Below are 12,198 nucleotides of genomic sequence, written 5' to 3'. Positions count from 1 at the left end.
CTTTCCCTCATGACAAGTGTAGGATCTGATCCATTGTGTATAATACACTGGCTTTAATATTAGCAGCCTGTTTTTCATAAAACCTATTCATGGGCAGATCAGCCGAAGTCAGTGCAAGTCTGTTCACTAACCTGAATGTGAGTTAGTTCAAGCCCTCAGCACAGAAGCTACCTTAAATAATTTTAATGTAATTTCTCTAAATTAAGATAACTGAAATTATCATGCATTTCAAAAAAGATGTGTTGATCATTTAAATGTACTCTGTTTTTTAAAAAAAAAATCAACAGCTAATGTCACACTGGTCCTGAACATGACAGGGACAAAAGTCAAATATACCATTTCTAGCTAGTCTAGAAAATCTTTATTTACACTAGGCATTCGTCAGTGTACAATATGAAGAAGATAAAATCTTGAACTGGAGCTAAAATCAAACATGCTGCCTAAGAAAAGATACCTTAAAATTATATAATTAGATGGCTTAGGAACATTAATGGAATCTTTCCTCTCCAGCTAAGATAGCAGTTTGCTTTTTAGAGATTCCCATGACTGAGTCTTTACTAACCAAGAGCTATTCAGTAGCCCATATGAAATGAGTTGGTGGTATCATAACAATTATCAGTTGGGTATCCATATCATCAAAAATGTCCCCAAAGAACTCTCAATGAATACTTTTGCTACTAATACTGGATGCAATACTAAAAAGAATAGAAGTTTCTGCCTTTTCCCTGAGCCAACGTGGTTCCTCCATGGAAAAGAGAGGAAAGCTTACATCTTTATCCATGTGTCACTTTGACACAATTGTGCGCACATATCAGTTACAAGGTCAGCTGAAAAAGAACAAATATTCTCTACAATTGTTATGCGAATAACCCAGTCTCCTGGACTGTCAATCTAACAATGTTCACGATCACAACATTCACTTACATTTAAAGTTTTCCCTTACATATATGGCAAAGTTCTGGCATGTTCTGCCATGATTTATGGTTGCAGAGAGGTCAGTATTTGCTACAAATGGTTCTCCTGTCCCCCAGTTTATATTTTTGGAAGTTTGTTTAGACCAAAATTTTTGCTTACATTTCCTTGAGGATACTGCTGATACCTGAAGCAGCATTCTGATGCACAGTATTAGAGTAGCGGTTCTGAACCTTTTTATACCAGGACCCATTTGTAAACATCAATGGCCCCGACCCCTGCCTGATTGACTTCCTCCCACTCCCCCCAACCCTAAGCAGCCCTTTGCAGGCTGGAACTCCAGCAGCCTGAAAGGGGAAACCCACAGTTTCCTACATTTTTCTCCTTTAAAGGAGAATCCATTTTTTAAGTTTGCTGATCCATTTTTGGATCATGTACTCTTGTGACCCATTTTTGGGTCATGACCCACAAATTGAGAAATGCTGCATTAGAGGACACTCCATGAGTAAGCACAACTCCTGCCAAGTCAGTTTTACAGGATCAGAATCAGTGACTTTCAATCAAGGTGCTGTGGCACCCTGGGGTACCACCAGATCCTCTGAAGGATGCTTGTGACAGGATCCAGCCCTACACACTGCAGCTCCAGCATCCATGTGGCTGGTCTGTGGGCGAGTCAGCTGGCACCACGTGGCCGGAAGGAGCTCTGCCGGTTGGTCTGGCACCTGAAGGCTCCGGGCTTAAAGGAAGCCCCACAGTGGAGCCAGGGCATGTGGGAGTGCTGGCAGCAGAGTTGGATGCTCTCTCTACAGCCGGATGCGACCCAGAGTATCTTTCTAGGGCCAGCATGCCTGGAGGGGCAGTGTGTTGAGGCACACCTGGGGAGGACCCAGATACATGCTATATAACCATCAGGAAGCTAGTTGTTTTCCCAGGGCTAAGTTCCCTGTAAGATCCCTGGAAGCCCTGATTGCCCATGGGGCACCGGGGATCCAAACAAGTGCCAACTTGACTGCCACACCTGGTGGCCTGAGTGGCCCAGACCGAACACCACTCTCCAACACCCATGATTATCCCTGTAGAAATATGCAGGTCAACTGGGGTCGGGAGAGGGTGGCGCAGTGGGCACTACGGGAGCTTGCCAAGGGGAGAACCCAGCACGGAGCCCCCTAGAACCGCACATCCCAGCCAAGTGTCTATGGACCCAGAGCACCCTGGTGGGGGACTGGCAGAACTGCGAGCATTGTGCAGGCTCAGTGGGGCATGTCCTGCAGCATTACTGTACTTGGCTGGACAGAACCCAGCCCAGAAAGGGGTATTGCTAACTTAAAGAGTCTGTGGGAGAAGGGTGCACCAGACACTGACACCCCCCACATGCTGAAGGAAAACACTGGGTGCAGGGGCATTGTTGCCCCGCCCACTGCACTGAGGTATTTTAGTTGAATTGTCATTATGTTGTAATTTTTCCAAGCATACAGGACCAGAGCCAGAACCCGTGCAGCTTTTATGATCACCTCACCTTAACACAGGAGGAGAGGGCCCCATCACTGTATCTGAGCATCATCCAGGCTGATCCTAAACAGCCAAGTGGAAATGCGTGGGGAGTAGAAGAGAAGCCCCACAGAAGGCGTGCCCTGGGTCCTACAGGAGCCACTGAGTACTGATGGCTAGAAAATGGTATTTAGAGGTTTGCTTTTCAGAACTGGCTTGTAGGTAAAGTAGATATGCATTACAACAATGGTCCAGGGCAATGGCAAGAGTTAACTGATTTTTAAAAAGCCTGCTTGTTACAAGTTTCCTTAAGGCCCACTGTATCTAACAGACAAGCAGCAAGCAGACACACAGGCTGGGAAATTGAAGACATGTACCACACTGTTCCAGAACATAAGGTGGCACCAGGTTATAGTGCCCAATTGCAGAGCCCTTGGGATTTCCTGTTTTGAGGAACAGACCAAATTAGGAGAGACCGTAAAGCCCAAATTAGGATGTATGTATGTGATGGGCTTGTGAAACAAAGAAATATGCTGACAGGACAAAACGTGGACAGTATGACAACCACAGGGAGACCAATCAGTGATGCCCAGAGATGAAGAGTGATCAGAAGAGACAAAGAATACAGAAGGAAGAATTTCGGAGCACCAAAGTGTCCCCAAGACAGGAACCCGAGGCCAGTATGGACAGAGGTCACACCACCAGCACATCTCACCCACCCCACTGGGTGCGGGGCGGGGGAAGGGGAGAAAGGACCTTGGCCTCCAACCTCAAGGCTGCTGACATATGACATTAAAGAGAGAACTGCAGAGTGAAGCTCATGTACTGGCCAGATGTACCTTAACTCTGTGAACCCTGGGTCTGGTAGATAAGAATAATGCAAACAATTCCATACCTGCTATCATGGTGTATCAATAACATTTGCCTATTATCGAAGGAAGAGGTCGTGGTTGGTCTGAGGGTTTTGGGTCCACCCAGAACAAGGTCTCTGGGTCTTAAATCCAGTGCCAACAAGCACCACTTCCAGAGGTAAAACCCAGTAAAACAACAAGTTGTGGTGGGTGAATAGACCCAGGTTCTAAGTGGCCCAGGAGATGGGGTACGCCTACTGGCTGGTACTGTGGTTGTGAGCCTGTCACACTGCTGCATGGTGTCAGGAGATTAGCAGATAAGTAGATAAACTAGGGGTGTACCGATAGAGATTTTGGTGGCTGATACTGATAGCCAATTTTTAAGGAGGCATATTGGCCAATACTGATTCGATTTCCGATACAGCTAAATCCAGCTGGTAACTCTGTTGTGGTGGAAGGGGTGGGGGGAGGGAAAAGGGTGCGAGGGGGAAGATCAACGCCTCCCACAGTGAGGGAGGGAGTGGGGCTGGGGCAGGGGGGGGTGGGGCATGGGACAGAGCTGTGGCTTGTCTGGAGGGTGTGGGGAAGGGGTGGATGGCTCCTGCCTCTGTGTGCACTCTGGGAGAACATGGGGGGGGAGGGGTGGCCCCAGATCTGCATGGGGCGAGGCAGAGCAGGTTGCAGCTGCAAGCTGGGGCTGGGCTCTTCAAGGTGGGGACCGGGCCAGGCTGCAAAAGGTGGCAGTGCTGGGAGGGGGGCTATAGAAGAGGCTGCAGCTACCCCAAATTTTGCCATAGCTCCCCTGTAGCCAGGGCCTCCACTGCCCACCTCGAGGGTGGCTCCAGCCCAACTGCCCTCGCCATGTACCAGGAAGAGCCTGGCACAGCCCCAGCCCACAGCTGCAGCCCACCCCACCCATGCCCTGCACAGATCTGGGGGCATGCACCCACCCTGTGCCCTCCTGGGGTGTGTGCACTGGTGGAAGCTGATTCCCCCGGCCCCCCCGAAGGTGCTTCAAGTACAAGAAGGTTGAGAACCACTGGTCTAGATGAACAGTGCAATTTGTGTTGTTAGCCAAACATCATGTAACCATAGATACTTCAACACTGATTCTCCCCTTGCACCCCACCCCCTCCATCATTTGATTCCTTGCCAGAATTCTTTCTAAACATTAACAAGAGCCTATGACTCTTAATGCTTATGGACTTAAAAGGAAAATCAGTTCACACACAACTCTGAGAAGACTGGAGCCTGAATCAGTCACTGCACTTTCTTAGCTGACCTTGAAACCAAAGTGCCCAGCCACTTGCTATGTGCCCAAGTAGCATATGGATAGAGATGAAAGACACAAAACATATAAATTACATTAATTTATTCACACCCCTATTTTAAAGTCCAGATTATCCAAAACCATCATTGAGATTTTATGAAAGGGATTCTAGCATAGATTTAAAAGCCTGCCTAAGACTGTTTGCTAGTGAGAATACCGTTTCAGGCACTGGGAAAGATGTGAATCTGAAACTGTGTAGCACAACAAGCATACATCAATTTATGTCAGCTACATTCCTGGTTGACCTTGTGTGTTGGAGGTAAAGATGGTACAGAGATTAAAACAGAAGTTAAAGTGTATAGATAGCAAATCTTATGTTATACAAAAATGTAATGGTGTTATGACTAAAGTGTGCGATTAGATGGTGTGCGAGTACTCTTCTATTTACTTTGTTGCTGCTTCTGTGATTACAATGCTGCATGATTTATGTAATAAATATACCACTTTCTGACACCATACTCTAACAGTAGGTCTTTAACAAGAAACACTGGAATACTGCCAGTCCTAAATGCTCAGGTCCCCCAAAATCACAAGATTAACTTACTATTTATGTGATTTTTAAAAATATAATACGTTTGGGTTCTTTGTCTTTCCCTTCCATTTCTGAGCCTGACATTTTCAAGTTTTTCTCCCTAGTCAAGAGGACTAAAAACTTTCATTTTAAAAAAGCAAACAGATTCTCATTTAATAGAAAGATTTCAGGTGGAACATAAGACTGGGAAGGACTTCTTGAATTCCTATTGCAGACAACATGTCAAATTTCTTTCATGAAGGGATACTGGGGTTTTAAGAAAAAAATTTCAAGTATTTGCTAGACCAGTGACAAATCTGGAAAAAAAGAGGGCATCATTGGCACTGCATTTGCTTTGTGTTTTTCTTGCTGGAACTGTTCATCTTATCCCACATACTATTTAACAGGATTAGTAACTAATTAAAATACTGTAAGTAAATTGACCATTCTTTTTGTTGTGTATATAAAAAAAATCTTGAGTATATTGGTCATTTCATAGATCCATCCAGCAGCTGTGAAATTTCCATTTATTTTTATTTCAAAACATTTTTAAGCATCATCACTTTATTTCAAGATTTTTCAAGATTTTTCAAGTATCATAATCATGATTCAAGCGTCTATATCTTCTATGAATAACTGTGCTCATCAAAAAAAATTTAAAATATATGCAGAGGATTTTTTTCTGTTGAACTCTTGACAGGGCTATCACCTAATCACACATATGGAATAATACTAGGAAAAATAGAACTCCTAATTTGAACTGCAAGAAACTGGTGTTTTAACTTCGTGTGCATTTAGACTTCAAAAAATTAAGCAAGCTCTTCAATGTCAGCTGAAGGACAAGGAAAGCTTTTGACCCACCACATGGACAATGAGTCTCAACCCTGATCTGGGGGACCCTCTCTAGGGAGGGAAAGGTAGGTTAATCACCATGACTCATTTTACAGCTTCACTGATGAGACTGCAAACCACTGTGCCAATTAATGCCAGTTGCCATGGTGATTTTCTGTGCTGGGGACACTTGTCCACTAGAAACTGAACAGAGATCAACTCACTTTATCACTTGTCAGAGAGACAGAAACAATTTATTGCAATATGTCACAATCTCAAAGAAGTATCTAGGCCCTCTTCAAGTAAAGCAAGAATGCCACCATCAAACTTGGTGTTGTTAAACAACTCACTTAGGTCCCCCAGTAGTTGTCAGCTGGTATTGACTTTTGCTCATTCAGACTAGTGATTTAGAGATGAGAGGCTCTATATAATGTTCCTAGTTCTAGGTGCCATCCAATACCTACAAATATAGTTTAAAGATTTGAGGGAAAAGAAAAATATGGAGGAAAAGTAATAAAAAGGAAACCACTGCATGGTTTATAACAGAGAAAAACCTTAAAAAACGTATATAAAAAATATTCAGCCACTGATACTTGAAGACCTCAATCTCACCCAAAACTGCTCAAATTGTTAAAACATCTATTGTGCTATTTCCATTATGCATCAGGTTATTTCTACCAGTGAAATATTGCCTGTTTGGCAAATCTTCTATAATCTTCACACACTACATGAAATAAAAACAAAAACTCCAACCCATTACCTAAACAGAGTTGTTCCTTTGATTTAATGTTTTCTAAGCTGCTTTTAAAAACAGTTAGATAAGCTGCTCTGCAGTTCACATAAAATGTCTCTTCTTCAGATTTCTTTGCTCGAGGACTTTCTGAGGCCATGGCTTTCTGGCTGGGAAGGAATGGATTACTTCCCGTATTGCTCGCCATTCTGTGAAGAATACAAATATATTTAGTGTCTGGTTCTTTGCTTTCACAGTGTTTTAAGTATTTTTCTGATCTGACCTCACAGATCCACTTAACTTTTTTGTGCACGTTTCCCCTGTTTTCTATTCCATCTTTGGAATAATGATATTCATCCATCTTTGTAAAATGCTCTGAGATCCATGAATTACAAATATATAAATGCTAATCATTATTAATTATTATTTACTCTTTATTAATAGAAAATAGGATAATATTATTTAGTGTCCTGAACAGTCGGCCATGATGCATCTCTACCAAGTTCAAACACAATAAACTTTTCAATGATTGCTTTGACATTCAAGATCAGAATTAAGTCTCTAGGGCAGCAATTCTTTAACAGCATGCCATTAAATCCTTTTAAGGGTGGTACAGGGGGACACACAATATTAGGTGTGCAAAGGCCTACATACAATTCACAATATAAACCCTGAAATTTCAAATAGAAATCAATAGTGTCAAAAACATTCTGATCTGTTGTGGTCTTTCAAAGATCTTTGAAACAAGAATTGCTTTATTGTTTTTTGGTAGCGAAGAAAAAAGTAAAAACAGACAGCTGGCATTTTCCAGGGTGCCTTGAGTCTGAAAATGTTGAGAACCAATGCTCTAGGGTGGTGGCTTTGAAGTCAGGGGACCACAAGGGAAAATATGGGGGTGGGTTCCAGGAAGGAATCAACCAGTCATAGAATTATAAAAAATTAGGGTTGGAGGGGACCTCAGGAGGTCACATCTAGTAAGGGAGGACCATCTCCAACTAGATCATCTCAGCCAAGGCTTTGTCTAACTGGGTCTTAAAAAACCTGCAAGGACAGAGATTTCACAACCTCTTTCGGTAACCTGTCCCAGTGTTTTACTACCCTCCTGGTGAGAAAGTTTTTCCTAATATGTAACCTAAACTTCCCTTGTTGCAACAGTCTCCCCCTATTATAAACATTCCCGTGGTACCAGGCGTTGTTCTGAGAAGCTGCACTGCTTTACCCAGCCAGCCATCCTGAGGAGCAGAGCTGCAATATTTTCTTGCATATAACCATAGGCAGATAAATGCACAGGCCAGCTGGGCATGAGCCCAGGGGCCCCTACCAATTTGGAGCCCTGGCCCCGGGATCCTCATCAGCAGGGAAGTGAAAGCCGCAGTTTTAAACTGCGCCCATTTTTGGCGCCAAGTTTAAAACTGTAGCTTTCACATTTGTTTCCCTGGGCGCTGGAAACGTGGGCACAGGGGGCAGTGCTGGGATCAGCCCGGGAGAGCCATGCTGCGCCTGGGGAAGGGGGAGTGGGCTGGGTGCCTCCGTGTCTGGAGGGGACTGGGCCAAGCCAGGCTGGGAGAGCAGTGCCCTACCTGGCAGGGGAGGAGGGGGGCAACTGGGCCAGGCCAGGAGCGCCACATTGCGCCTTTGCGGGCAGCAGTGCTGGGAGGGCCTTGGGGGTCATAGCCCCCCAAGATTCATCTTAGCTCCCCACAGCCACTCCTCCCAGTGCCCACCCACAGAGACATGGTGTGGCGCTCCCAGCCCAGCCTGCAGCAGCTCCCTGCAGGTCAGTGTAACAGGGGCTGGGTGGGGAGTGAGATTGAACCACAGGCAGTTTGCAGCTGGGGGGTGCCTCCATGTGATGATCGAGTGGGGGAGAGGGGAGGCCTTTTGAGGGGAAAGTGTGTGCGTGTGCAGAGAAAGTAAGTAGAGTGCATGTGCCTGTACGTGCAATCAGCTGTAGCTAGGGCAGGGAGCAGGGAGAAGAGATGGGCATGTGCCTGTGGAGAGGGGGCCTCCAAGTTTGTGCTTGCCCAGGGCCCCAGTACACCTTCATTTGCCTCTGCATACAAACATGCACCTTTCTCCCCAGAATCAGTTCCCCAAAATTGGGGTGCATGTATTAAGTGGGGAAGCTGATTTTCTGACTCTGTTGGGAGCACTCTGATTAGACTCCTGCTCCAGATTGCAGCAGCTGTGGGAGTCAAGTGCCTTACTGGCTCATTGTTCTTCAATCTACAGGTGTTAATGATCATGTCTACTAGAAGAAGACCCAATTCTTAAAGAGATCTTTCCAGAACCACCCATCCTAGCCTTTAAACAAGAACCAAACCTCACTAACCCCATCACAAGAAGCAAACTCCCTATGACCCAAACCACAACAAATGGATCCAGACCATGCCAGGATAAGAGATGTAAAACCTGCCAACACATCTCCACCAGTCTCACAATCACTACACCCCACAACAGAACCATGACCATTCCTGGATCTTACACCTGCACCTCCAGAAGCGTAATACATCTCATCCAGTACACCAAATGCCTCGACGGAAAATATGAAGGAGAAAGCAAACAACAACTGTGCACCAGAATGAACGCACACCAAAAATCCATCAAAGACAAAAATATCCAATTACCTGTGGGTGCCCACTTCTCACAAGACCATCACTCCCTCTCTGATCGCTCAGTTCTAATCCTCTAAGGCAAATTACAAAACACCTTTCGTAGACGATCCTATGAACTTCACTTCATAAATTTACCAGATACAAAAAATCATAGACTTAATATAGACATTGGATTTATGACACATTACAACCTGCTTGACATCTGCCTGACACCAGGTACAACCTGGTACAGGCAGGTACAACATTACAACCTGCATGACACCAGGTAACCTGCCTCAAGCTGACCACTAACATTCCTTCACACATTTCCATCCCTTCCCTCCCCACCGCCCATCTCTACCCTTTGTCGTACAAACTTCCACTCATTTACATTTTCACAGACTTCTTGTTATACTTCAGCTTCTTTTCTATCTTGGAGAACACAACAGTGGCATTCTCCCAATGCCTGAAGAAGGGTTTGTGCCCCCAAACTTGCAAATAACTTTCTCCCAACTATTTAGTTGGTCTAATAAAAGATATCACATCTGCCCAAAGAACCTTGCCTGCCTAAGGCCTTAGATCAACACAGCTACAACCAACAACCCTCTCTCCTTTTAACAGTCTTGATGTTCTGTTAATCATGCTAACCTTTTTTAAGGCAATTTTGCTGCAAGCTCCTGGTCTATTGCACAGTCCCTTTATCTCTTTTCAAAATCACAGATCCATCCACAGAGACCAGTCTTCAGCAGCAGCTAGGCATTCAACTTTAGTTATACAGTAAAAAAGAGGTTGTGTCAACTGAAGGGCTCTGTCCCTGCTCTATGAAGCCATAACTCTGGAAAAATAATTTCTTTATTCTGCCTTTCAAAAACTAGGTGTACACTTTGGGGCCTGATATATTTGAGAAAATACAGTAATCATCTTGGGCACAGTGCCATGCTAAAACCACTTCATATTCAGGAAGTATCATTCACAGCCTGGATAACTGACACAGGGTCTCAATAAAGCTGTTATACCACAAAATTTCCCGTTCCACAGTACTGTGTCCTGGAGTTCATGTGAATCATCCTGGAGCTAAGGGGGTCAGCAGGCTTGTAAAGGTTGAGAGCCACTCCTTCTGGGCTTGTCTGAACTATGTTTTTTCCTCAGTTTTACACTGTTACTATTGCCGATTCAACTCACCTTACAGCAGTAAAAATATGGGAGCAACTTGTAGCCTCTGATGTTTTAAAACTTGCTAGTGGCAATATGTGAAACATTCTTTTTCACCAATCTTTAAATAACTCCTTAAAACACAAAGAAATGAACAGCTTTTCCCCTGTAATCAACTAATAAAGTATCTCACTGTGAGATAATTGCTCAGCTATTCTAAAAAAGATGAAAACCCAGATGCTAATGTCCTAGAAGGAAAAAACCCAGAATTAAGGCTGGAGTGTTCAGAACTCATCAGAATTCAATCACAGACTAAGGTCCAAGATTCATACCAAGGGGGACCCTTATAGTCCTAGGCTCTTACTGACCTCAGTGACACTGCACAGGCCTAAAAGCAACATTTTAAAAAGCTCAATGAGGAAAAATACCCACCACCCAATTCTGAGTATTGGTATACAAAGAAAGAATAAAGCAATGTCAGAGTGAAAAAAAGTTAACCGGTTTAAGACAAGATGTCACACACAAGTGTAGAAAATGCTGAGCTGGGTTGGTAAAGAAATAAGCATGGGAACAACGATAACAAGATAAATACTGCAATTAAATGTAGATATAAAATGTTGGCATACTCTAACATCCGGATAGCTTTTTCCAAGCTTCTGGCTGCTAGAAACTTGCTGTATTAGAAGAATTTTTAAAACAAACAACAGCAAGTTGCAAGATTATACGGTAAAGTCACCGCGTGGTTTTTATTCCTGCTTTATCCTTCAACATCTCAAGTCTCAAAATCCAGCAGCTAGAATTTGGTAGGCGATTAATCAGTTCACAGAGAAACTCTAATGTGAAAACATACTTTTTGGGCAACCACTATTTAAGAAGAATAGCACAATTGCTTTTAAATCAATACCCTAATTTTCTCCGGTGCTAAAACTCCGATCCAGAGAAATTGTGTTTTTCAAACTGCAGCTTCCCACCGATAGCGGTTCCACTTTCTCCACATGACGCTCAACCCTTCACACACTTAAAAAACAAAACAAAAGAAATCGGATTCACCCAAAGAGCCTCGTCTGCCTAGAAAACCAGCACGCGCTTCGCTGTACTCACGCGAGCGGCTCCCATCGGGCCCAGAGCGCGGCTCGCGAGTTTACAAGCAAGCTGGAGCATCAACTTTGTGCAAGATTCGGGACCGCGAAGGGCGACAGCGCTGCACGGAGCGGGGCCCCCTGAAACCGGTTTCTTGTTGTAATAACTGAAATGATTCAACACCTCGTGCTCGTAAATGGCCAGCAAACATGACCATCAGCTTCCTCCCTTAGCAAAAGCGATGAAGATTTTTAGATGGGCACTAAATCGTCTGGTCCTGCGGGTCTAAGGGCCGGTTGTCCCCGGTGTTGACTTTGCACATCTACTCGGGGATAATAAATACATCAGCCGCAAGGCCGTGGGTGGGTGGGTAGGCAGGTAGGTTCCTCTGCGGGACTCCTACTCCCCAGGCCTCAATCACTGGCACCTTGTGGAGTTACACCGGCCTAGTGCAGCGGGGAGGCAACGGGAAATCATCGCTTATCAGGGAGCGAGCCCCTATCGGTAGCACCGGGCCGGGCCGCCTGCCCGATAACGGTGGTGACCGCGATGCCGCCCTGCGCAGCTCGCACCTGCGCTCCCGCCGCCGCGGAGGAGGAGGAGAAACGTCCGACCGGCACGGCGGAGCCGGGGTCGGCAGCGCTCGTGTCCAGCCCAGCCGGGGTGGGGGCGGGCTCAGCGGAGCGGAGCGAAGCTGAGGCGGTGGCTCCGGGCCCCGC

At 45.1% G+C, this 12,198-nt stretch overlaps 1 protein-coding gene across 5 annotated transcripts in view; it reads right to left on the bottom strand.

The window, feature by feature from the left end:
* EFCAB7 (EF-hand calcium binding domain 7) overlaps positions 1-12,192 on the bottom strand; it is a 46,051-nt gene extending 33,859 nt beyond the window's left edge. For 2 of the 5 annotated variants that reach the window (XM_006035049.3, XM_025191182.1), the window contains exons 1-2: positions 11,501-12,192; positions 6,684-6,862 (exon numbers count right to left, since the gene is read on the bottom strand). In XM_006035049.3, coding sequence (XP_006035111.1) covers positions 6,684-6,861 — 178 coding nt within the window. In that variant the 5' untranslated portion in view covers position 6,862; positions 11,501-12,192. The remainder of the gene's footprint in view (positions 1-6,683; positions 6,863-11,500) is intronic. The other 3 variants (XM_025191181.1, XM_006035048.3, XM_025191183.1) reach the window with 3 other exon arrangements.
* Positions 12,193-12,198: the final 6 nt, after the last annotated feature.

This window comes from Alligator sinensis, unplaced genomic scaffold (assembly GCF_000455745.1).
Source record: "Alligator sinensis unplaced genomic scaffold, ASM45574v1 scaffold558_1, whole genome shotgun sequence".
Taxonomy (NCBI): Eukaryota; Metazoa; Chordata; order Crocodylia; family Alligatoridae; genus Alligator; species Alligator sinensis.
This window is presented reverse-complemented; position numbering and strand designations above follow the sequence as displayed.